Raw genomic sequence first — 21,154 nt, 5'->3', positions numbered from 1 at the left:
GTCTTTTTGTATCGTTTTTAGTTATAAAAGTATAAGGTGCGCCTTTTTAAAGGCGACAGTCTTAAAAGACTGTCAGCGGTTACATAATCTTGGAGCATGCGCTTTTTTGTCACAAAATCCAAAATGGGGGAAAACATTGCTTATTCCATTTAGATATTTGTCTTGTGGACATTTGGAGTTCTTAGCAATAGTTACTACTGTTGAAAGGACTATTCCCGTTACAATGCCATTAGGGCAGAATGCTCAATGCTTTGCGTGTAAAATCAACGAATCGTTAATGTGGCGAAAGGGCGCAAATGGTGAAATTCTTTGTAATTGTTGTCACCTGAAACGAGTCAATGCGAGCACAAGAACTCAAAGGCAGAGCTCCAAGGAGAGTAGAAAATTAGTTGCAAGGATTAAGGCTAGCTCACGGAAGGGACATCATAATGGCAAATCCGGCGACAAGACAAGGGAAAAGAATCGAAGAACTCTCGCCAAGTTAAAGCGAAAGGTAAGCGCCATGATTATTGAAAGACGTACCGCGTCTTCTAAGACAATTGTCAGTATTAAGTATTGTTTGTATTTACAAAATTGGTATTTTTCTTCTATTTCTCAACCATAGGCAAACGTAACATCAGTTCTTTGTTACCAACTTACAGCTACTTTTCCCTCTCAGCCATTCATACCACAATTGACATCAGTATGTATGGTATGGTGGTTTCGCTAGAAACCTCGTTCGCTCGTAGGTGAAGTTGCTTTGCTTGAAACCTTGGTTGGTTCGCTCGAAGATTTGACACCAAGTTTACATCGGTGAAGTATTTTTTACGAGTTAATAGCGATGGAAAGGAAATGTAGCTTTAAATTTCTCGATGTGCTCCATTAGATAGAGCCGGACATAAACGAAAGAAGCGTCGTTGTTTGAGTATCTTTGTTAACAACAACATGTTTTTTTGTCAGCGGCGACTAAATCATGCTGTTTTGCGTTCTCTCAAAAACTCGCACATCAAACTGACCCCCACCAAAAGATTCCCCAATATGTGAGCTTTCTTTTGCAATAAAGATTTTTACAATCGCTACATTGCTCCATTAGATAGAGCCGAACGCAAACCAAAAAGCATCATTGTTCAAGTGTCTTTGTTGAACAACAACAACATAGGTTTATTTGTTGGTGGCGACTAAATCACGCCGGTTTACTTTAGCTAAAAAATTCGCATATCAAATAGATCATACAAAGACCACAAAAAGGTTGTTGTAATTGCTCCAGCGGAACGCAACCAAAGAAGCGCCATTGTTCAAGTGTCTCTGTAGAAAAATAACTTAAAATAGATTTTATGTATTTAATTTTTATGTATTTTACTTTTTTTTAACCAATTATAAGGCTTTGAGCGACCCAACCAAGGAGTGAACCAGCCAAGGCTTCAAGCAAAACGTCTTCTAGCAATCCAGGTTTCTAACGAAACCACTGCATACCTTTGTGACAAGCTACATTTCTCTCTCAGCCAATCATACCCTTTGTACATACATTTTTTTTATTATTTTTATTACAGTAAATTTACATTGTTTACATTTTCCTTTCCTTTTTTTTTTGTGACAAGCTACATTTCTCTCTCAGCCAATCATACCCTCTGTACATACATACTTGCCAACCTTGAAAGCTAAAAAAACCAGAAGATTGTGCTTCAAATACGAAATTCTAGATGATTTTTCCCTGGAGATAACAGTAAATGTATAGGATGTTTCAATTTTATTGCCAGGAGGTGAAGGCAAAAAAGGGGGGTCTTCCACAAAAACCGGGAAAGTTGGCAGGTATGTCTGTAGATATTTTCCAGTTACTGGCTCACAGCTACTTTTTTTTCTCAGCCATACAAATCTCCTACTGGCGTGGCAACTGTTGTTGCTTCTAACAAAGTCTATTACAAAGTAAGTAATACTAATATTTTTATCATGCGATTATTACAGTTTTAAGGCCACTGCCCATGAACCTTGGTAAATTTTTGGGTATGTAATCTGCAGTTATGTAAGCTCTGTCTTTACCAACAATTTCCAAATTGTGAAACTTGCTTCAATTGGTTAAATTTTACACTCTTATCAGGATTTGCAACCATCTTATTGTTGTATCATGAAATAAGTTAAATGAAAAAAGGCATGCTGATATCAATTCCAAGCTTTGCTTTTGAAATAGGGTAAATACAGGGACAGACTAGGAAAATTACAGTAATTGTATGTATATAGCTTTAAAAAAAATGCTCTATCTTTAATCCATGGGTCATATGTCTCTCAATCAATGAGTTTTTATTGTAAAATGAACTCCTAAACAACATCTTTGCCAAATTATCACAGTAGAACTGGCATTGGAAAATTGACATGGAGATGGGCATTGTAATGCATTCTGAGCCTCACTTTTATACATCCCCATTAACAATCACTATTTGTTTCAGAATATACTTTACCAAGTTGGTGATGTCATCTCAATAGAGGATATTGATGGCGGGCTTTACTATGCACAAATCAGGGGCTTTTTGCAGGATGAGTATGCTGTCAAAAGTGCTGTGATAACCTGGCTTGTTCCAACAGTACCACATCCTCCCCACTTTGATCCAGCAATTTTTTTACCAGGTAATTTAGAGGTGTAATGTTGACAGAAATAAGAATATTTCTACAATCAAGAAGCTCTCAAAATCTGTTATTTTTTATCAATAGGGGAAGCTAATTAAAACAATGATGAAATCGCAAAATTGTGGGAGGAAGACTTTAGCCATTGACAAGAGCCATTAAGATTGGCAAAATACAACTGCAACTGAAATAATGTGGCATATATTTAGCTTAAGTATTGTACTGTAAGTTTTGTGATCCAGACATGAGTCCCAAGTATGGTGAAATCAATATTTTTTTCTCTCCTCACTCAACCATTATTTTTTAGGGCCCAAGAAAATTGATTATAGATTTAAAAAATATACATAGTTATGAAAGCTTATCCCAACAGGCCCAGAAGAAGACACGCCCAGACCAATGGAATGCATGGAATTTGTTTGCCGAGCACCCACAGAACTTTTCAAGGCTAGAAGAGACCATCCTCCATTTGTGAGACCAAGGCATCCAGATCTAAGTGAACTCACATCAGCTGCAGAGCTTGTGTTGCAACCATTTTCATAAAAAAAAACATAAATAAAAGCTACACCCTAGCAAGAGTTTCTATGGATTTCAGGTTTAAATACAGTGTAGTAGAGTGGTGACCCCACATCTTTTCTGGTGTCATATTCTGACCAGTCACAAGCAATTGCATGACCTACACAGTATACAACTCTGCAGGTGACTAACTTGGTCAAACAAATAATCATTGCTTGTTCTAATGTTTTAGTATTAAAATGCTTGCTATGCAAGATACTGTAAATGAATACCAAAACCAAAAAAGAAATGTCCTTATCAGCACTTTACAGCTTAACTTCACAACTTGTAAAGACTTTGATTGAACTTGAATTTTCTAGTAACAGGGAAAGACCAAAGAAACTATATATAAGCAAAAGAACACTCCTGGTTAAGTGAGTTTTTCAAGATTTTATGTATTTTAGGCTTAGTTTGCAGAGTATGTAACTGAACGCTGTGCAATCTAGCTCACAAAACTTGTTCTTGCTCAGTCAAAACAAATGTACAGTTTTAAAAATGTTCTATACTTCCTTCATAAAGACAGCATATTATGTATAAGTAAAAAATTAATGTGAAGTTATTGCGGAGCTCTTTTTTTCTGGTAGGGAGAGAAGTAACTGATTTTGACAGGGTTTTGAGACTCACCCATTTACACATCTTTATTTATTTTGTTTCCATGGACAGTGGAACTTGGGAAGGGGTGGAAGGTTAGATGCTACCCCTCCTTAAAACATATCTCGCTGGCTAACAAATAAAATACTTAACCATATTGTGGTGCAAAGAGGGTGAACTGCCTCTTAAACATAAACGCGCACTATACAAGGGGCATGCCTTATGCAAGCTGTCATTCGTCATTTGACTTCACTGAGTGCAGAGCTCCGCAGAGAGAGGCCAGAAAGCTATAATAGAGCTCAAGATTGGTCAAAAACACATTGAAGTAAACACAGTCTATTTATTAGCCTTTTGTTATAACAAAACGAAAAACAAGATAGGTTTTTGAAGTGATGAATTTTGAAAAGTTGTTTGTTCGCACGCGCACCTGAATGATGCCTTTTCCAATGAGCGCGCGCACACTGTTTTGGAATTTTAATTTCTTAATGACAATTTTTGCACGTTTTTGTAGAGAATTGACTTCAAACACTTTCCTGAATTTGCCTGATAGTTCTTTAACAATCTCTTGTACTTCACATTTGTCGTAGTTTGTCGTACCGCTTTACTTTTTGCTGTTTTCTTTTGGCAGTTTCAGAGGTCCTCACTCAATGAAGTCTAGCTTTGAATGGCCATGACCTGCGCAAGAGCTTGCAAAAAAGGGGGCCAATAATCCCTTTTATAGCGAGCGTTCATGTTTCATATTTTTTTCCAGGACTAGGGCTCTTGGCCCTTTTAACCATTATTTCATCTTGAGACCCACTGATTCTTGAAGTAATAATTTATGCAGATGCATAAATTATGGATAATGGATAGCATATAATTTAAAATTTGCACCAAAAACGAGTGGAAAGCAAATCACTGATTTATCAATCTCTTTTAACACAATTGTCTTGTTACCTGTACAAAAATAGTTTTATTCCAAACGACAGGTTCAGGGATGAGCATTTACAGGAGACTTGTAATTTGTGACTGCCAGCGTGGAGCCCAGGTGTGGGAGGAGCTTTTTGTTCTATAGCGGAACCTCATTTTTAAAAGGTTGTAACTGGTACTTTATTTCTTTTTAAGTTACTGATTCTGTAATAACAGTCATAAAAGGTACCATCCTAACGAGATTAGACCCTAAAATCTATTACAAGCAAGGACCAAACATGGAAAGTACCCCATGCCACTGTTCATGAGCAAGGTTATAGATAGCCCCTTCCCCCAATGGCTGATTGCATCTTTTATCTGCACTGGGGGTTGAGGATATAAGCATTTATACCCCCCTCCCCTCTGGATTTTTAGGGCTCTAGATACCCTTACCCTAGAATTTCTGGGCTACTTTAACCCCCCCCCCCCCTCAAAAAAAAATTACAGAGCTACCCCCCCCAAAGAAATTTGTGTAACCCCCGTCTCCCCCGGTCTGAAAATCAGAATGATAAAAGAAAGTTTAAGAAATCATAGCTAGCCTCCCCCCCTCCCCCTGGAATTTATGGGCTACTTCCCCCTCCCCCTTGAAATTTAAAAGTTATGGCTCCCCCTCCCCTCAGAATTTCTTCTTTATTGCCACCCCCCCTGCTGGAAACTTAGGCCTCTGGAAACCCCCTGCCCCCCTAGGATTTTTAAGGTCCTCAGCCCCCCCCCTGTGCAGATAAAAGATGCAATCAGCCAATAAGGTTCATGAGTTTAGGTTGTAGACAGATTAATATTAAAATAGGGAAAACACTGACTGAAGATGACAAAAAAAACATATTCCTAAATTCCTGTAACATACAAAGTAGTAAACTGTCTGATTGTTTTTAGTGTCATTAATCTTTAGAAATTTTTTTTTAATGTGTTTATGTCAAAATGCAATGATAATTTGATCATCGTTGAAAAGTGGAAAACTTAATTCTGATACAATACAGTGTTTGAATCTGATTGGCCTTTAGAGATGTACATATTTTGAGGTTTGGTTACCATTGAACATCTTGCTTGGGAACCATCAAAATTCAATGAAAATTCTTGATGTAGAGGGTTAAAAAAGGTAATATGCCAGGGTAATGGATTTTGGGTTAAAATGTGACTTTGGATAAACCTGAAAATGTCAAGTTTTGACATCAAACCTCAACTAAATTGTATTTGGATTATGCAGGATACACATGGGCTTCCAGCCTTATTTGAATAAATTTCAGAAACAGATCTATTTTCAATCGCCGCCCGAATACTATTACCCACCCAAGCTTATAATCGTTATTTCTGTTACTCGATCTGTTGGTCGAGATCGTTTTCTTACTAATTTAGAGTAAGAAAAGACAGAAAAATTATCAATATGGGAAGATAGACAATATGTCACTAGGAAGTCCAATTGAATTTCATTTAGATTTCGCAACAACAAAAAACCTTTAGCTATTTACCAACAGAACTGAGCTATAAGGAGAAGGAAATTCGTTTTGCTAATAGTTCATTAGCTTTTAAGATGATCATTAAAAGAAAAGCCCAATGACCTTAGAGGTTATAGCTATCATTACATTCATGTTTTACCGTTCGATCGACTACTCGACAACTGTTTTACATCGCTTTATTCAAAATACTGAAACACTTTGCGTACAATACAACCTAACCAGAACTGCCGTTACACATTTGTTGGAATTCTATGGAATTTAAATACGCTATGCATAGATAGAGTAATTTTTTAGATGCCGGCAATAATCAGATGTGTTTTTATACGAACACACAAACAAGAAAGAAGGCACTTCTCTATGGGGGTATTTGTCAACGTTCGTATTGGCAGCTATGTCAAGAACAATGCGAGATAATCGGAAAAGTTCGGCTTGAAAAGCAGTGAACAAAAATATTTTACGAACCAAAGACTTTTGTTTATCTAGCATTGGCCAAGCTAGTACCTCTTTTAGTACATGACTGTAAAATTCCTCGGAAATGGCAACTTGCTAATCATCGTCCTGTCCTTCTTGGTCTTGCTCCGACGTCCACAGCGTTAGATTATCCCGGAGAAGCTGCATAATAAGTGTACTGTCCTTGTACGATTCATCCTTCAAGTTATCCAAGACTGCAATCGCGTCGTCGAATGCCTCCTTTGCAAGTTTACATGCCTCCGGTGGCTTGTTCTCAATCTCGTAGTAAAATACTGAGAAATTCAGAGCCAGTCCGAGTCGGATGGGATGGGACGGTGACAATTCTTCTGCCTTGGCGCTTGCATCTTTGTATGCTTCCCTGGATTTTTCGATATTTTCTTTCCTGCTATCTCCCTCGGCAACCTCGACTAAATATCGGTGGTAGTCTCCCCTCATCTTAAGGTAAAACACCTTAGCCTCGGTATTAATATCATCTTGGCCGTCCTTGAGTAAGTAGTTTTCTAAAATATCAAGCACCTCGGCGCATTTTCCATTTAGCTCGTTCGTTATATCTTCTCGATATTTCTTAGTGAGTGCCGCCATCTCTTCTGGGGCTTTTTGCTCCATGCTGGAGATTACTCGCCAAGACGAACGCCTAGCTCCCACCACGTTCTTGTAGGCGACGGACAGTAAGTTCCTTTCCTCGTCATTTAGAGGCTTCCCTTCCTTCGTCACAGCGCTCATAGCGTTAACCATATCATCGTAGCGTTCAGCTTGTTCGGCCATCTTCGCCAAATGGATAAGCTCTTCCCTAGAGCATTTGCTGACGAAGTTCGGGTCCATTTTGTAGATTTAAGTCTAACCTTTTTCCCCACTGCACACGACGAATCTTTGCAAAAGATCGAAGCCGGGAGCTGTCTGATTGGAAGTAAGGTCACGTGCTGTGCATTCATTTTAAATTCCGCGGTTTGACCAATCAAAAAGCTTTCTTCAATCCGGGGTACATGTTCCGTATATATTCAAGAGGGTGTGTTATGCTTTCCGTCAAATTCATTATGCATTCCTTTAACACACAAAAAAAGGTAATGAAATGTACATACTGTAGCCGCGCCAGAACATTCTAATAAGCTTACAAGTGTCTGGGGGCACTCTAGAGGGTCACCGTCAGATTAATTTCAGCTAGATCGTAATATGAATATTTTATACTTCTTATAACCGCCAAATTCCGCCCTTTCAGAGAACCAGAGAGCCATTTCATATTTCATCCAACGCTGCTAATGAATAATTCAAATTTCCTGTCACACCCAGTCGTGGGTAACGACTGGATTGTTACTGTATAAGAAAATTATATAAAAAAATAGCGCTTTTAAGTATTTATGCTCAGGAAAACAACCTTGTTTTTTCCGAGTGTTTTATTTTTATGAGCTTCTCCTCTAGACGCGAGGAAGAAACCCAAGAAGATGATGGGAGGATTTTATTATGTCTCCCATTTTTCACCTCGTACATATATCTTGCCCAATTTATCATCGGAATCCTTTCAAACTGTCTTTGTAGTTTTTAGGGCGTAGCCGCTGTTGCTAATTATTTTGTGTGTATGTGTGGTTGAGTGTATGTGTGTTGTATTTGTGTCTTCTTTTGCGCTTGACGGACCCCGGAGGACTTGGCTCTGCTAGGGGGCTCTGCTGGCCTGGTTACTCTGCTCCTAACCAATATGGCCGCCAGAGGTAAATACGAAAACCTCCCAGGAATTGTAAGTAAAAATTCGGCTTTTTTCAGATTGTTTAGCCTTCTTAACACCATAAATTCCCATACGAATCATTTGAAAATTTAAAATCCGATGGTTGCTTTTAATTCTACAGGATAATCAACAAGACGTATTTGAGACGCCTGATGTGGTTACCGATGAAGACAAAAGTTCCCAGGTACAGTACCGTAGTATATAACATGAGATATCAATTTTTTGATTTGTGACGAGAAAAGAATTGTGTTCGGGATCTTGCTTTTTTGCAGTAATTGGAACATCTACTAAGAAATAGAGCACAATTTAATTTAATCACCACTCGCCAATCTTGCCTGTTCAATTTACAGTAATAGTGATTCTACCCTTGCTACTGTCTAAGGGGGTGTTCACATGAGGGAGTGTTGTACAGGACCCGAAATGATCCCTAAAAGTACCCCAACTGATCCCGGGACCCGAAACGATACCGAGGAGTCCCCGAAATCAACCCCACGGAATTGTGGTAATGGACAAAGGGAAAGCAGAAGAAAGCACTTCCATTTCTTAAAGCATAATTAAGGGTTGACAGCGAATCTATTTCTAAATAACATGACTTAAAAAAACTTAAATTTCAATACAATACTTCTATTTATTACATTGCCCCGGCGGTAAACCCATAAACAGAGTCCAAAACAAATACACAATTTTTTATTGCTACTGAAAGGAGTACGACATAAACATAGCACTGCCAAAGCACAGCCTTGCTCAGAACAACCAAACTTTTGACCTTCGAAACATTTGCAGTTCCAACACATGACACTGACACTATAAATCTCGTTTCCGGTAAACATCACCCCTAAAAATCTATATTCATTTGACAACCAAACGTGTATTTCACCACGAAATCTATGTTCACATGAGCAAATTTTTACCGACAGCCGGTTTGGCCGAGAAGATGGAATGACAAAAGCACATTGAGTAATGCACTCGAACAACCCTTTTACTCACTAATCAAGACTTCTTCAGGGTATCAGGTTATTTCATGAATATTGACAGCATTCACTTTTCAAAAGGTCCAAATTTGCATCACCCAAAACGCAGACTCTTTTCCAGGAGGATATAATTTTCTCTATTTTGTTTTCAAAATATTTTAGAAACTGGTCAGGCGAAAACACCAAGCACTATGTTTTTTCCCCTCAATGCATATTTCTATCCACAGGGCTTGGTATGCAGTTGTTCAAGTCTTATTTCAGATTGCTTAATCGAGAGAGTCGTCATTAAACAATCCAACACCCCCTGAAGCTAAAGGTGTAGGGACTTGTTCAAAATTATATCCCTGAATCTTTAAATCCAAAATCTCTCAAAATCCAGTGGAAAAAAGCAAATGAATTTCTCCTGGACTTTGAAAAAGGTTAAGGATCTCCAAGAATACCTAAGGGAATACAAATCAGCCTGAGAATATAGGGGAATATAGTGAATGACCTGCCCTCTGTAGTAGATTGTCAAGTCGCCCTTGTTGCTGATGACACTAAGTGTGCTAGTCAACAAGGGGATTTAGAAAACGTTAGTTGCTGGAGTAAAGACTGGCAGCTGAGATTTAATAGTTCAGAGTGTCAGTGACCCACAAACGGCAACCTATTGTTCATGATCTTTGTCATCATAGCCGAAAGTCATCCGCTATGCAAACATGCAGGCTATTACTTATATCTAACCTTTGTAATACCACTAGTAGGCTACGCTAACAAGGTGTGGTCCCTGCCATCTATTAATGAAATAAATAAAGTAGAAAACCTACAGAGGAGAGCAACTAAATACATTCTGATTCTTAGCTGGGATGACAAAATATAATCAAGAACGACTAGTTAACACTAAGCTCCTACCACTTTCTTATTGGCATGAATATAAAGACTGACTTTATTATAAATGCTACTTGGTAATTTTTAGTACCTGTATGGACAAGTTTATTACCATCAAAAACACTAGACTCACTTGTCACAGTTCTCTTTAGTAACTATTCTTTCTATATCTGTAGTCAGTTTTGATCAATTCCATGGCAGTTCAATTTTATAACAAGCCCAAAATACCCCAAAATAGCCGGTGCTAGTACCTTAACACATTATTTCCTAAATGTTGCACTGAACTTTTTCAAGCTACTTTATATAATCCTTTACGGGTATCAACAAAACGAAGACCTAAAACCTAAAACATGTGACCCCAAAAGCTACGACCACTAAAGTGTTGCCGTTATTATTAAGCCTTCCTTGTTTCCCAAAATGGCTACACAGCTTGGAAGTTTCATGTGGAATCACTGATCCTTATGAGATAATTAGCTAGTTCAATTTGTTTTCTTTTTTTAAATTGGGAAATAGGGATAAGCACTACATTGTGTTTCCAGATGGTCGTTTCTTAAAATGCCGATAAACTCACCCAGTAAACTTTTCGGGTGTTTCTTCAAAAATCTTAATTGCCCGCTAACTTTCAGGAAATTGCTTTATGTTCTAGTTGTGTTGAGTTGTAGAAAGTTTTCATCACAGAAAAAAACATTCCACTGCCCGGTAAAAAGTGGGCTAATCAAGGCTAACATCATTTTATGGGATTTCCTTTCAACCAATGAGGTTTAATCTCTGTCAAATGATTTGACATTTACCTGTCACAGTGCGCCTAAAAAAAAAAAGCTTTGCGAAATAATTAGAAGTTTTTCTACAAAATGAGACTTTATTTACTTGTTTTGTGTCTTTCTTTCGAAAAATGCCCATGCCACAATGTTTGGAGTGCAAGTTGTCTACAGACATCAACAAAACAAGGATTTCAATAATTATTTAGCTAATCTATTCTTTATTAACTTTGGAAATTATAATGGGGGCGTTTCTCTAAATTACCGGTTCTGTTAGGTTATTGGAAGAGTTTTCGAGATAATTTTTTGGGCAAAGGAGCGTGTTTGAAAAATGAGTTCAACTACCATTTTCAATGGGACAAATAACAACGTTGAAAATGGTTTGTTCATTGGCACCCGCAAATGAGAATATTTCTTTCATGAAAAGCACAAAAACTAGGTAGACTAAATAATAACTGCAATTTTTGGTGGGTCGTAGCTTTTTGGGTCACAGGTTTTAGGTATTAGGCTTTAGGTCTTCGTTTTGTAGACACCCAATCATTGACCTAAAATTTGGCAGTTCAGCCTGTCTGTACTAAATGCTCCTCCTATCATAATATTCTTAACTCTAAACCTTGTTGCTTCTAATGCTTTTGCTGTTTTAGCTTCTTTTTGGGCATTAAATGTGGCATAGGTGGCAGATTTGTTATAATAAATTAACGATATTAAATACTACTTGTATTAAATACCATGTTTAATGTTTTATATAGAATGATGATTGTATATAGCTTACAATTTTGTATTCTTATTGTACATAGTTTTTAATTCAACCATCAACCTTACTTTTTTAAACATTATTTTAAGGGAGCACTTAATTTGAATAGTATGGTTACTTTAACCATACTATTTTTATGTGAACACCTCCTAAAAATACCACAGGCTGCTAATATAATATATCATACAGTATGACGATACAGTATGACGAACCAATGATAATGTTAATCTATGTCCAAGAAAATTCAAGAGTCATAACCAAAATCCAGGAGACTTAAAGAAAGTCCAGGAAAGTTGATGGCACAGAGACTTGCACTATTGTTTCTGAGCTTTCTGTGTGTGCATCATGGAGAATGTTTTTTTTTAATAGAATGATGATGCTGACGAAAATGTGGAAGTCCTAAGTGTTGATACAAACCAAGCGTTCAATAGATTCCAGGGAAAGTATCTGGATTCAAGTGGGATAGGTATGTTTCCTTAAATGAACCATATTGTTAGTGCAATAAAATTTAAGTTTACCTTTAGAGTTACAAATGTACTGGTTATCAAGGGTACAATTTACCCTCGATAACCAGTACATTCTTGATCAGTAAAGGTGGTTTGTTAATAAGTTGTCTATTTTTTAATTGATAATCATTGTTTGTTCACCAAATGTATCAAAGCAGTATAGCAAATGCAAGCAAGGAAAAATAATATGTTTACATGAACCAGTAAAATAACTGAGTTTAGAACCAGCACTCATGTCTGATTGGCATCAGGAAATGAACAATGAATTTTATGACATGGAACAAACTTGTGCTGGCATAAGCTCATGCCAATCAGTAAGAAAACAACAGTCATGTAACAACAGCTGGTAGAATGGTAGAACAGAATAGATAGTATGCCCTTATATTTAGACCTATGTGCACCTGCTATTTTGTATTCATTTGTACTTGCCATTAGATTTGCCCTAGCCAAATATATCATAAAGGCAAGTCTGCTCACTTATTCAAAGAATTTCTGATGGGGTTGATATTTTCCTTTTAGATTTTTCTGATGGAATTGGGCTAAGAAAGATAAAAGGCTACCGCACAAGATCAGAATATGAGATCATAGGTGATGCAAGTGAGAAGGAGACACCTGAACAAAAGTATCAGCGACTACAGCATGAGATGAGGGAGCTTGCAGAAGAGCTTGATCAAATCAAGGTACCTAGGTCATACACAAGCTCCATTGATTTTATTTGAAGTACCTATGTCATACACAAGCTCTGTTGATCTCATTTGAAGTATGTTGATCCCATTTTACGACACATGTTTTGCAGTTGATGTTCAGTTTAGTAATAAACTTACTGCTTCAATTACTGGAATTCAGCCCAACCTCACAAGGGCCAGGAGCAACAAAAATGCTCCATTTTTTTATTAGTTGATCAGGTTTTTGATAAAATATTACCCACTTATAAGAACCTTAGAGATTAAAAACCTACAGGCTGAAAATTGGTATTTTTAGCAATCTTTTCAACAGAACCTAATCAACCTGGCAGGAGAGAATGTCCAATGACCTCAAACATTTAAGTGCACTCAAAACACCAATTTTTCATCAGTTCTGGTTTTATAGAGTTGTTATATGAAAGACTTAACAGTTTGAAGAAAATTGGAACATGTAAGTCATTCAGCATGTTGGGAGTAAAAACAAATAATGACGGATGGTGATTATATCATTTTTGTCTCATTGAAGGGAACTGTGCAGGACGAGGAAGAAGAAAAAAAGCTTTCTCCAGTTGCCTTAGCTCAGGAGGTATACACTGTGGTTTGCAGAAAGGATAGAAAGTATCCATAATTTATTATGCTCTTTTATGTCATTAGTCTATATGTACTTTGAAAGTGTAGTTACCTTTCAACTCCTAGCAAACAAAGGCATTTAAGTGTTTAATAAACCATAAGTCCCCCCCCCTCCCATTAGAGATTGATGCAATAGCCCAGTGGTGCAGACTGCACCTCTCAAACAAGAGGACCAGGCTTATATTCCAGTACTGTTCGATTCAGGACTTTTTCAGGTGTTTAAACATTGCTCTTACATATTGTGAGCAAAATCGTTAAACAAAAAACATTATTTTAAAATTGATTTCATTTCTTAAATTTTGGTTTTCCAAGAAATTGCCATCAAAATTAGTACACCAGGCCGCTTGTGTAAAACTGATATCATGTCCTTTTTCATCAACAGGTGAAAATTCTGCAACAGCAGGTACAGTGAAATATGACACCAGAATTTTGATCAAATGTTTTATATACAATTTATTAAAATGCATACCTGTTAACTCTCCCGCATTAGGCGGGAGTCTCAAGATTATGGACCTCTACTCCGGCTCTCCCGTGTGGAGCGTGGAGCTTAAAATCCTTCTATAGAAAATCAACATTTTGCCCATTTTTCTCTTTTTCGTAGCGCCACTAACCGAACACACATTTGAAATCTATATTGTGGCCGAGAGCTTTCTGAGCGGCAAACGCCTGCTGATTGGCTCAATAATAGCAGGAAAGCCATTTAACTGCTTTAGCGAGCCCCTTTGAGGGTACACTCCACCCCTCCCCAAATATAAATATACCTACCCCTCCCCCCAAAAAATATCAAGCCTTGTGATTTTCTGAGGTTGACAAGTATGTTACTGTGTGTATTTTTTTCTTTTCAGCTTCATGATCTTCACTTGGAGAAAGTTTTAGGGAAAAAGGTACATGATACACATTTAATATGAATATTTTTTATGTAGATATTGTAGTCTGTAGAGTAATTTGAAATATGGAACTATGTACTGGCCTTCTGATAGTTGGGGGAAAATGGCGGAAATCATTGCATAAATCATGGAAAATTTTGTTGGTGTTTATTGACTAAAATGTCTTCCACAGAAATCACAAAACCTTGATTGAAAATCACATAATTAATTTACCTGAAAGATGCGGCCTGCAACAACGCAAATTATCAAACATTCCTGTATTAATGATAAATGATGATGAATTTTTTTCATCAGGAAACATTTTATGTCTGAAAGCTCGAAGTTTTTTTGGTGGATAGTGACAGCTATGTGCATGTCAAATTAATTGACAAATGCTATCATTTAACAAAACCAAGAGATACTTTCCATGGTGTATGCATATATTGCTATCTGTGCTTTTATGCTGCTATTTCTTACAGGTTTTGGAAAGTTCTTCTTCACCACAAGGTGGTTTGTCCCAGTAAGTACACATGCAGTAGTAATTCACCATGATTATTATCCATGATTATTAGTGTATTTTTTTTTCATACAACAAAAATCTTGTGTTTAGTTTGAGATATCCTTTAGCTGCTGCAGGTCTGAAATTTAGTTTTTTTCTAATTGCATTTCAAAATCAGTTTTATTTTCAAACAATGAAAGTTAATACTGTTTGATAAATGATTTTGCTATGAAACATTGAGTTGAAAGTTTATGGAATCCCTAGACGCTTGCAGACACAGCTGGAAGCATTTAAATCACATGAAAGCATTAAAGCCAAGCCTCCATCAAAGAGTGACTTTGTCACTTATGAGTTGTACTACAAACCAGAGCATGCAAAGTTCAATCAGGTTTCTCAGGTATGAAGCTTTGTTTTGCTAGAAAAGGCTTAATTCATTTGTCATATCTTCTTGAATACATATGTCCTTTATATACAGTGTATCTTAAAGATACCTTGAAGATATCTTGAAGATACACGGAACCCACCTTCAAGTTTGAGCAACACTAATCCTAAGAAGTTACACAGGGGTGTGCCCGCTCCCCTTGGCCACTAAAAAGTGGGTCAATTCTCTTTTTCCATATTTTACCTTTGACTGCATACATCTCCCCCTTAGCCAATCCTTGGTACTCATTTGGATGTATGCACAATTTCAAAATCCCCCACCCCACCTTCAAAACCCACATTTCCACTCACTTAAACCCATAGAAAACAACAACATGTTAATTTTTTATTTACACTAACATTATGCCTATCACTTCAGCTCAGCGCACTGGAGAACAGGGTTCAGACATTGGAGAAAGTACTTGGCCATGACACAGATATGGTGGTATGTCTCGGGTTTGTTTTGACAGTGATTTGTCTGTGGATGTTATCAGGAATCAATGCACTAGTGAGTTTTTGATGACACTACAGTATGTGTGTCGTTATGATCGTGACTCATGAGTGTGTAAAGTCTTTTGGTTACTTTTTTCCTTCTATTCTAGTGGTGCATGAGATGCTGTACTCCTTAAACTCCCTCCAGTGCATTTCTGAAAATTAACTGACCAAATGGCATTTACGATCACTCGAGGCTGTTATTTTTCCAGTATAAAAACACCAGCAAAGTCAGCAATGGAAAACAACTATTTGAATAACATTTGGGTCATTTTAACATATTGTGCAATCCCCATAATTGATGCATAAAGGGCTATTATTGTTTGTGAATTAGAACAGTTTTCACTGCTGTGGTGCTTTTTTGCAGTCTTCCATCACTGCTGATCTAGAAATCAAAGAAAAAAGTCTCTTGGTATGTAGAATTTCTCATAGGCTTACAACAATACTGTATACAAGGACCAATCATTGTTAAAACAGGTACCATCATTTTAAACAATTTAGGGTTACTCCCTTTGCAAAGGTCCCCCTTTTTCTCTCCCAGCCGTCTTCTATTTTTTATAGTAAACAGTCCCTACTGTAATGGAAAACACAATGTATCGAAACAACTTTGTTTCAGAGAGGCATAAACCATACCAGTTCAACCTTGTGTTGATTTATTTTCCTCATTCTGCCACACCTTTTGCAGACCAACTAGTTCTTCTAAACAACTATTGGATGACGTTTTAATGATATTTAGAATAATCATTGTCAAGATAAGTGGAATAGAAACTGATTACACTTGGCAAGACATTGTTTTTTCACTTAAACATTGATTCCAGTGTAACACATATTCATGGAAACAAAAGACGCCACCTCTCCCTTTGAATCTTCACGCCCTAGGCCCAAGATGCATTGTGAGCCTAGAATCATTAATGTGCTAGCTGATTATTCATTAATCTGAGTGGAGACCCTGAGATTGTGTTGTTCAAAATAAAGCTCATACTCTTAGCCAATTAGAATCGACATGTAGTGAGCACAATGTATAAACAACTTGTCTGTGTTTTTTTCTAGTCATTCATTAAACTAATGTACTTCAACTTCTTTAGAATGTTTCTGTTTTATTCTATCGTTTGCTTTTCCATTTATTGATATCAGTCTGCAGTGTCTGCTATTCAATCAAAGATTGCTCTCTTGGACGCCAATCACATTGAGCATATTGATGCAAGGCTACAGGTGAGAATCACTCCATAATGACACCTTCATAATTATACTGTAAATGATATGAAATGCTGCATAAATGGCAGCATTGCTAGAAAACAGCCCATTTTTCCTATGTTACAAAAATTCACTGGCTGTTTAGCAAAGTCCACTAACCCAAGGACATCTGCCTTTAACAATTAGCTATTCAGTTTTTTTTATAACGAGAACTGTTGATCTGTTATTTTCTTGATATTTATTGTCCTTTTAATTGAATAATTATTATATGACATGTCTTGGTACAGGGAGTACTTCACCATGTGTCCCAGATCTCTGAAAAAAAGAATGAAGTCGAAAATGCTGCCAAGCAGTCTAAGGTAAAATTAAATCAGTACTAGAGTTAAAAGTGAAAACCTTTCAAATAGCATTTGTCAACGAATTGCTCTGATAATACTGTATGTTTAATGGTGTTGTAGGTTTCTCAGTTGTATGATCAGCTCAATAAATGGGACACCGTCGTTGATGTGGTACCAGATGTGGTAAGGTTTTAAACACTTGTTGTCTTTATACTACAGGTTTAAATAGTAAATTTGCGTTCTCCTTGATAAGGTTACTCTGAATATAACTATCCATGTTCTGCCTGCTCGAATATAGAGGAGAGAACTGTTATTGCTTTGGCTCGCCTATTAGGAAAAATCTCTTCCCCTGAATGATTCGCCTCACCTATAGGTGTTGCACATTATAGACTACGATAACTAACTTGATGCACTATGTGTTAAAACGTGTGAAAATGTTAATCTTTTGATTCAGCCAATCCTCTTTTATTATATGAGAACTATATAATTATAATTATATCACGACCCAGAATGCTTTATTCAATACTCTTTTACTGTAAGCATTGATCGTTTTCTGCTATATTGCATTGATTCACAGTATGTTATGTTTTTTTTGATCATAGATTGATAGACTCCACTCTCTAAAAGCTTTGCATCAACAAGGTACTCACAGAAAAAAAAAGTATCATTAAATCGTTATTCGTTTACGTGGTACCAAAATATCTGCATTATACAGTAGCCAACATGGCTGTTTTTAGATCGGCCTTTAAACAAAAGTGACACTGTATTCATGTTTCACAAATACTTACTAAGTTCCTTTCATTTTATTTACTCCTTGCCTATTGAGCCTGATGGCATGTATTTTTAGCTCCACTGGATTATCAAGCTTTACCAGATATGTAGTCTGGTGTATGGTGGATTATGTTGACACCTTTTAAAAATCAAAATCCTGAGTGAAAGAGGCATACACTAAGGCAGTGAATAGACTTGCTAGAAACCTCTAACAAACCTCTCTCTGCTTATTGCCATTGTAGCGAGTCATTTCGGACAGACACTTGTTCAGTTGGACAAAGCTCAGCAGGATGTGTCAAACCAGCTTCACACACAAGGCAGCCTTCTTAAAGAGGTACAGTACAGTAACCAACCCAATCTAACAAATCACGTTCATATCCTTATCATAATCAGCATTAATTATTCCTGTCATCACCGTCATCAAACAGGCAACATTCTTAAATAGGTACAGTAACTAGCTGAGTGTTTCAAGGCTGATTACGGCCCATCCTTAGCAACATCATGAAGTCCCTCACCTGCACGAATGACCACGAATACCTCCTGAGGTCCGGCAACTTGCGCCAAGACCCTATCATAACCAGGACAAAACGTTTCTAGAAATTATGTACTGTCAAATATTTTTCTGACTCCGGCCTAAGTTAGAAAATTATATCATCATCACCATCAACGTCGTCGTCGTCATCATCATTACCATCAACGTCATCATCATCAGTTCCATTGTCATCATCAACACCATTAAAGCAGCATCATCATCAGCATCATAGACATCATCAACATCACCATCAGCTTCAGTATATTCAGTGTCATCAGCATCATTATAGCATCATCATCAGCATCAGCGTCATCGACATCATCAACATCACCATCAGCTTCAGTATATTCAGTGTCATCAGTATCATTACAGCATCATCATCAGCGTCATCGACATCATCAACATCACCATCAGCTTCAGTATATTCAGTGTCATCAGCATCATTACAGCATCTTCATCAGCGTCATCGACATCATCAACATCACCATCAGCTTCAGTATTCAGTATATTCAGTGTCATCAGCATCATTACAGCATCATCATCAGCGTCAGCGTCATCGACATCATCAACATCACCATCAGCTTCAGTATATTCAGTGTCATCAGCATCATTACAGCATCATCATCAGCGTCATCGACATCATCAACATCACCATCAGCTTCAGTATATTCAGTGTCATCAGCATCATAACAGCATCATCATCAGCGTCATTGACATCATCAACATCACCATCAGCTTCAGTATATTCAGTGTCATCATCATCATTACAGCATCATCATCAGCGTCATCGACATCGTCAACATCACCATCAGCTTCAGTATATTCAGTGTCATCAGCATCATTACAGCATCATCATCAGCGTCATTGACATCATCAACATCACCATCAGCTTCAGTATATTCAGTTTCATCAGCATCATTACAGCATCATCATCAGCGTCATCGACATCATCAACATCACCATCAGCTTCAGTATATTCAGTGTCATCAGCATCATTACAGCATCATCATCAGCGTCATCGACATCATCAACATCACCATCAGCTTCAGTATATTCAGTTTCATCAGCATCATTACAGCATCATCATCAGCGTTTTTATATTCAGCGTCATTATCAGCATACTCGAGGATCCAGAGTTACTGATCTCCCAAAGATCAGCGCCCGCAAAGTACGCTGGATCCTCGAGCATGCATCATCAGCGTCATATTTCATCAGCTTCATTATACTCAGCGCTGATAACATCATTTCATTAGGTTCTTCAGCAGCAGCATCGTATATATACATTACCATTCATCAGTTATTATACATTATCAGTTGTTATACATCATCATTTATCATACATCATCAGTTATCATACATCATCAGCTATTATACATCATCAGTTATTATAATTTTGTTAGTGTTGCCCTCTCTGAGCACATCTAATTATTTCTATTATTTCTCTCTAGGTTGAGGGAAACTTCAAGACGAATCTGTCCGCCATTGAAGAGAACTGTTCCAAGATTGATGCCCGAATTGCCGCTCTGCTAGCTAAAGTCGACAAGCGATGAGTAGTTTTATAACCATAGGAAATAACTAGATATATCTGTCATCATATTATTGAAAAGGAGAGGGTTGTGCCCGTGACTAGAGTTTTAGTGAAGAAAGTTAAATTATTGATATTCCTTTCTCGGGACTATGGCTTTCATCGTAGGGATGAATATGTAGCAAATTCTGCCAAATTTCATAATTCTTTTGTCAGTCCTTTTTATCCCCTACCGACATCTTCTCTCCTCTCCCCTTTTTTCGGTTATTATCATCGATACCACCAAGCTAAGTCTTTAAACTTGAGCTGGTCACTTATATTTCCTGGCTTTATAGCAAGAGAGTCCGTCTCACAAAACCCGGATTAAGAACCAACTCACCCATACGTCTGCGAATTTTCGGTGGGAAGCTGAAAACCGACAAAAACAACCCTCTGGTGCGTCAGTGCGTCTGAAATCCGATGTAATTTTCAGTATGTTTTATCATGATTGTCTTTGAGCAGTGTATTACCCTCCTTGAAATATTTCCCTCTATGCATCATTGAAAATTTCGCGTGTCGCGATCAAAGAAGCTGATGAACGTCGTCGAATCGAAATTATTAAAGTGTGTTCCATAACCCCTTCTCTTTTCCTCAGTTGTTGTCATTACCCCCCCCCCCCCTTGTCGTTGCATCCAAAAGTGACTTTATTGTCCTCGTTTAAAGTGGGGTAGCAGACCAAAGGATCTAAATAAATGAAAATATGATATTTATTGCTGAGAACTATGCGTATCGTGAAGTTTTAGATCATTTATTATTCACAAGGCATGTGTAATAAGCCGATTAATTAGCACCAAGACGAGCTAGCCGGCAAGATGAACGTAGATGATAAACTAATCTTCTTTTGATCATTGTCGCACTGCAAGTACTAGGTGAACACAGGGGCTAAAGGGGAAGATGAATTAGTTTGTGACGAGTTGTAGTATTAACCAAACCAATAAAGTCTGAAGGGACAAACTTGTGTTTTTGAGAATCTCTGGTTTTGGT

General features: G+C 37.4%; 3 protein-coding genes across 3 annotated transcripts; 2 read left to right on the top strand and 1 right to left on the bottom strand.

The window, feature by feature from the left end:
• Window positions 1–93: 93 nt before the first annotated feature.
• Window positions 94–3,706, top strand: LOC5514081 (GATA zinc finger domain-containing protein 1). Its single transcript, XM_001634239.3, has 4 exons — window positions 94–493; window positions 1,843–1,902; window positions 2,421–2,598; window positions 2,966–3,706. Exons 1-4 carry the CDS (start codon window positions 224–226, stop codon window positions 3,133–3,135), a joined length of 678 nt encoding a protein of 225 aa, XP_001634289.2. The 5' UTR covers window positions 94–223; the 3' UTR covers window positions 3,136–3,706.
• Window positions 3,707–6,302: 2,596 nt separating this feature from the next.
• LOC5514040 (14-3-3 protein beta/alpha-B) lies at window positions 6,303–7,523 on the bottom strand. The gene has a single exon (XM_001634188.3). The coding sequence runs from the start codon at window positions 7,431–7,433 to the stop codon at window positions 6,687–6,689; it is 747 nt and encodes a 248-aa protein (XP_001634238.1). The 5' UTR covers window positions 7,434–7,523; the 3' UTR covers window positions 6,303–6,686.
• Window positions 7,524–8,187: 664 nt separating this feature from the next.
• On the top strand, window positions 8,188–21,124 carry LOC5514080 (dynactin subunit 2). Its single transcript, XM_032383648.2, has 17 exons — window positions 8,188–8,340; window positions 8,450–8,512; window positions 12,045–12,141; window positions 12,701–12,861; window positions 13,391–13,450; window positions 13,877–13,897; window positions 14,340–14,378; window positions 14,840–14,880; window positions 15,124–15,256; window positions 15,659–15,724; window positions 16,139–16,183; window positions 16,906–16,983; window positions 17,253–17,324; window positions 17,424–17,486; window positions 17,906–17,945; window positions 18,317–18,408; window positions 20,055–21,124. The coding sequence occupies exons 1-17, from the start codon at window positions 8,302–8,304 to the stop codon at window positions 20,154–20,156; spliced, it is 1,212 nt and encodes a 403-aa protein (XP_032239539.1). The 5' UTR covers window positions 8,188–8,301; the 3' UTR covers window positions 20,157–21,124.
• The last annotated feature ends 30 nt before the right edge of the window (window positions 21,125–21,154 follow it).

This window comes from Nematostella vectensis, chromosome 2 (assembly GCF_932526225.1).
Source record: "Nematostella vectensis chromosome 2, jaNemVect1.1, whole genome shotgun sequence".
NCBI lineage: Eukaryota > Metazoa > Cnidaria > Anthozoa > Actiniaria > Edwardsiidae > Nematostella > Nematostella vectensis.
The sequence above is the reverse complement of the archived record's forward strand: the minus strand, read 5'-3'. Positions and strand labels throughout refer to the sequence as shown.

Excerpts from the sequence above, each read along its gene's own strand:
- LOC5514081 (XM_001634239.3), top strand. The coding sequence starts at position 224 with ATGCCATTAGGGCAGAATGCTCAATGCTTTGCGTGTAAAATCAACGAA. Across the intron at positions 1,903-2,420 it reads CTAACAAAGTCTATTACAAA|AATATACTTTACCAAGTTGG; the intron begins GTAAGTAATACT and ends TATTTGTTTCAG. Across the intron at positions 2,599-2,965 it reads TCCAGCAATTTTTTTACCAG|GCCCAGAAGAAGACACGCCC; the intron begins GTAATTTAGAGG and ends TTATCCCAACAG.
- LOC5514040 (XM_001634188.3), bottom strand. The coding sequence starts at position 7,433 with ATGGACCCGAACTTCGTCAGCAAATGCTCTAGGGAAGAGCTTATCCAT.
- LOC5514080 (XM_032383648.2), top strand. The coding sequence starts at position 8,302 with ATGGCCGCCAGAGGTAAATACGAAAACCTCCCAGGAATT. Across the intron at positions 17,946-18,316 it reads AAAAGCTTTGCATCAACAAG|CGAGTCATTTCGGACAGACA; the intron begins GTACTCACAGAA and ends TTGCCATTGTAG. Across the intron at positions 18,409-20,054 it reads AAGGCAGCCTTCTTAAAGAG|GTTGAGGGAAACTTCAAGAC; the intron begins GTACAGTACAGT and ends ATTTCTCTCTAG.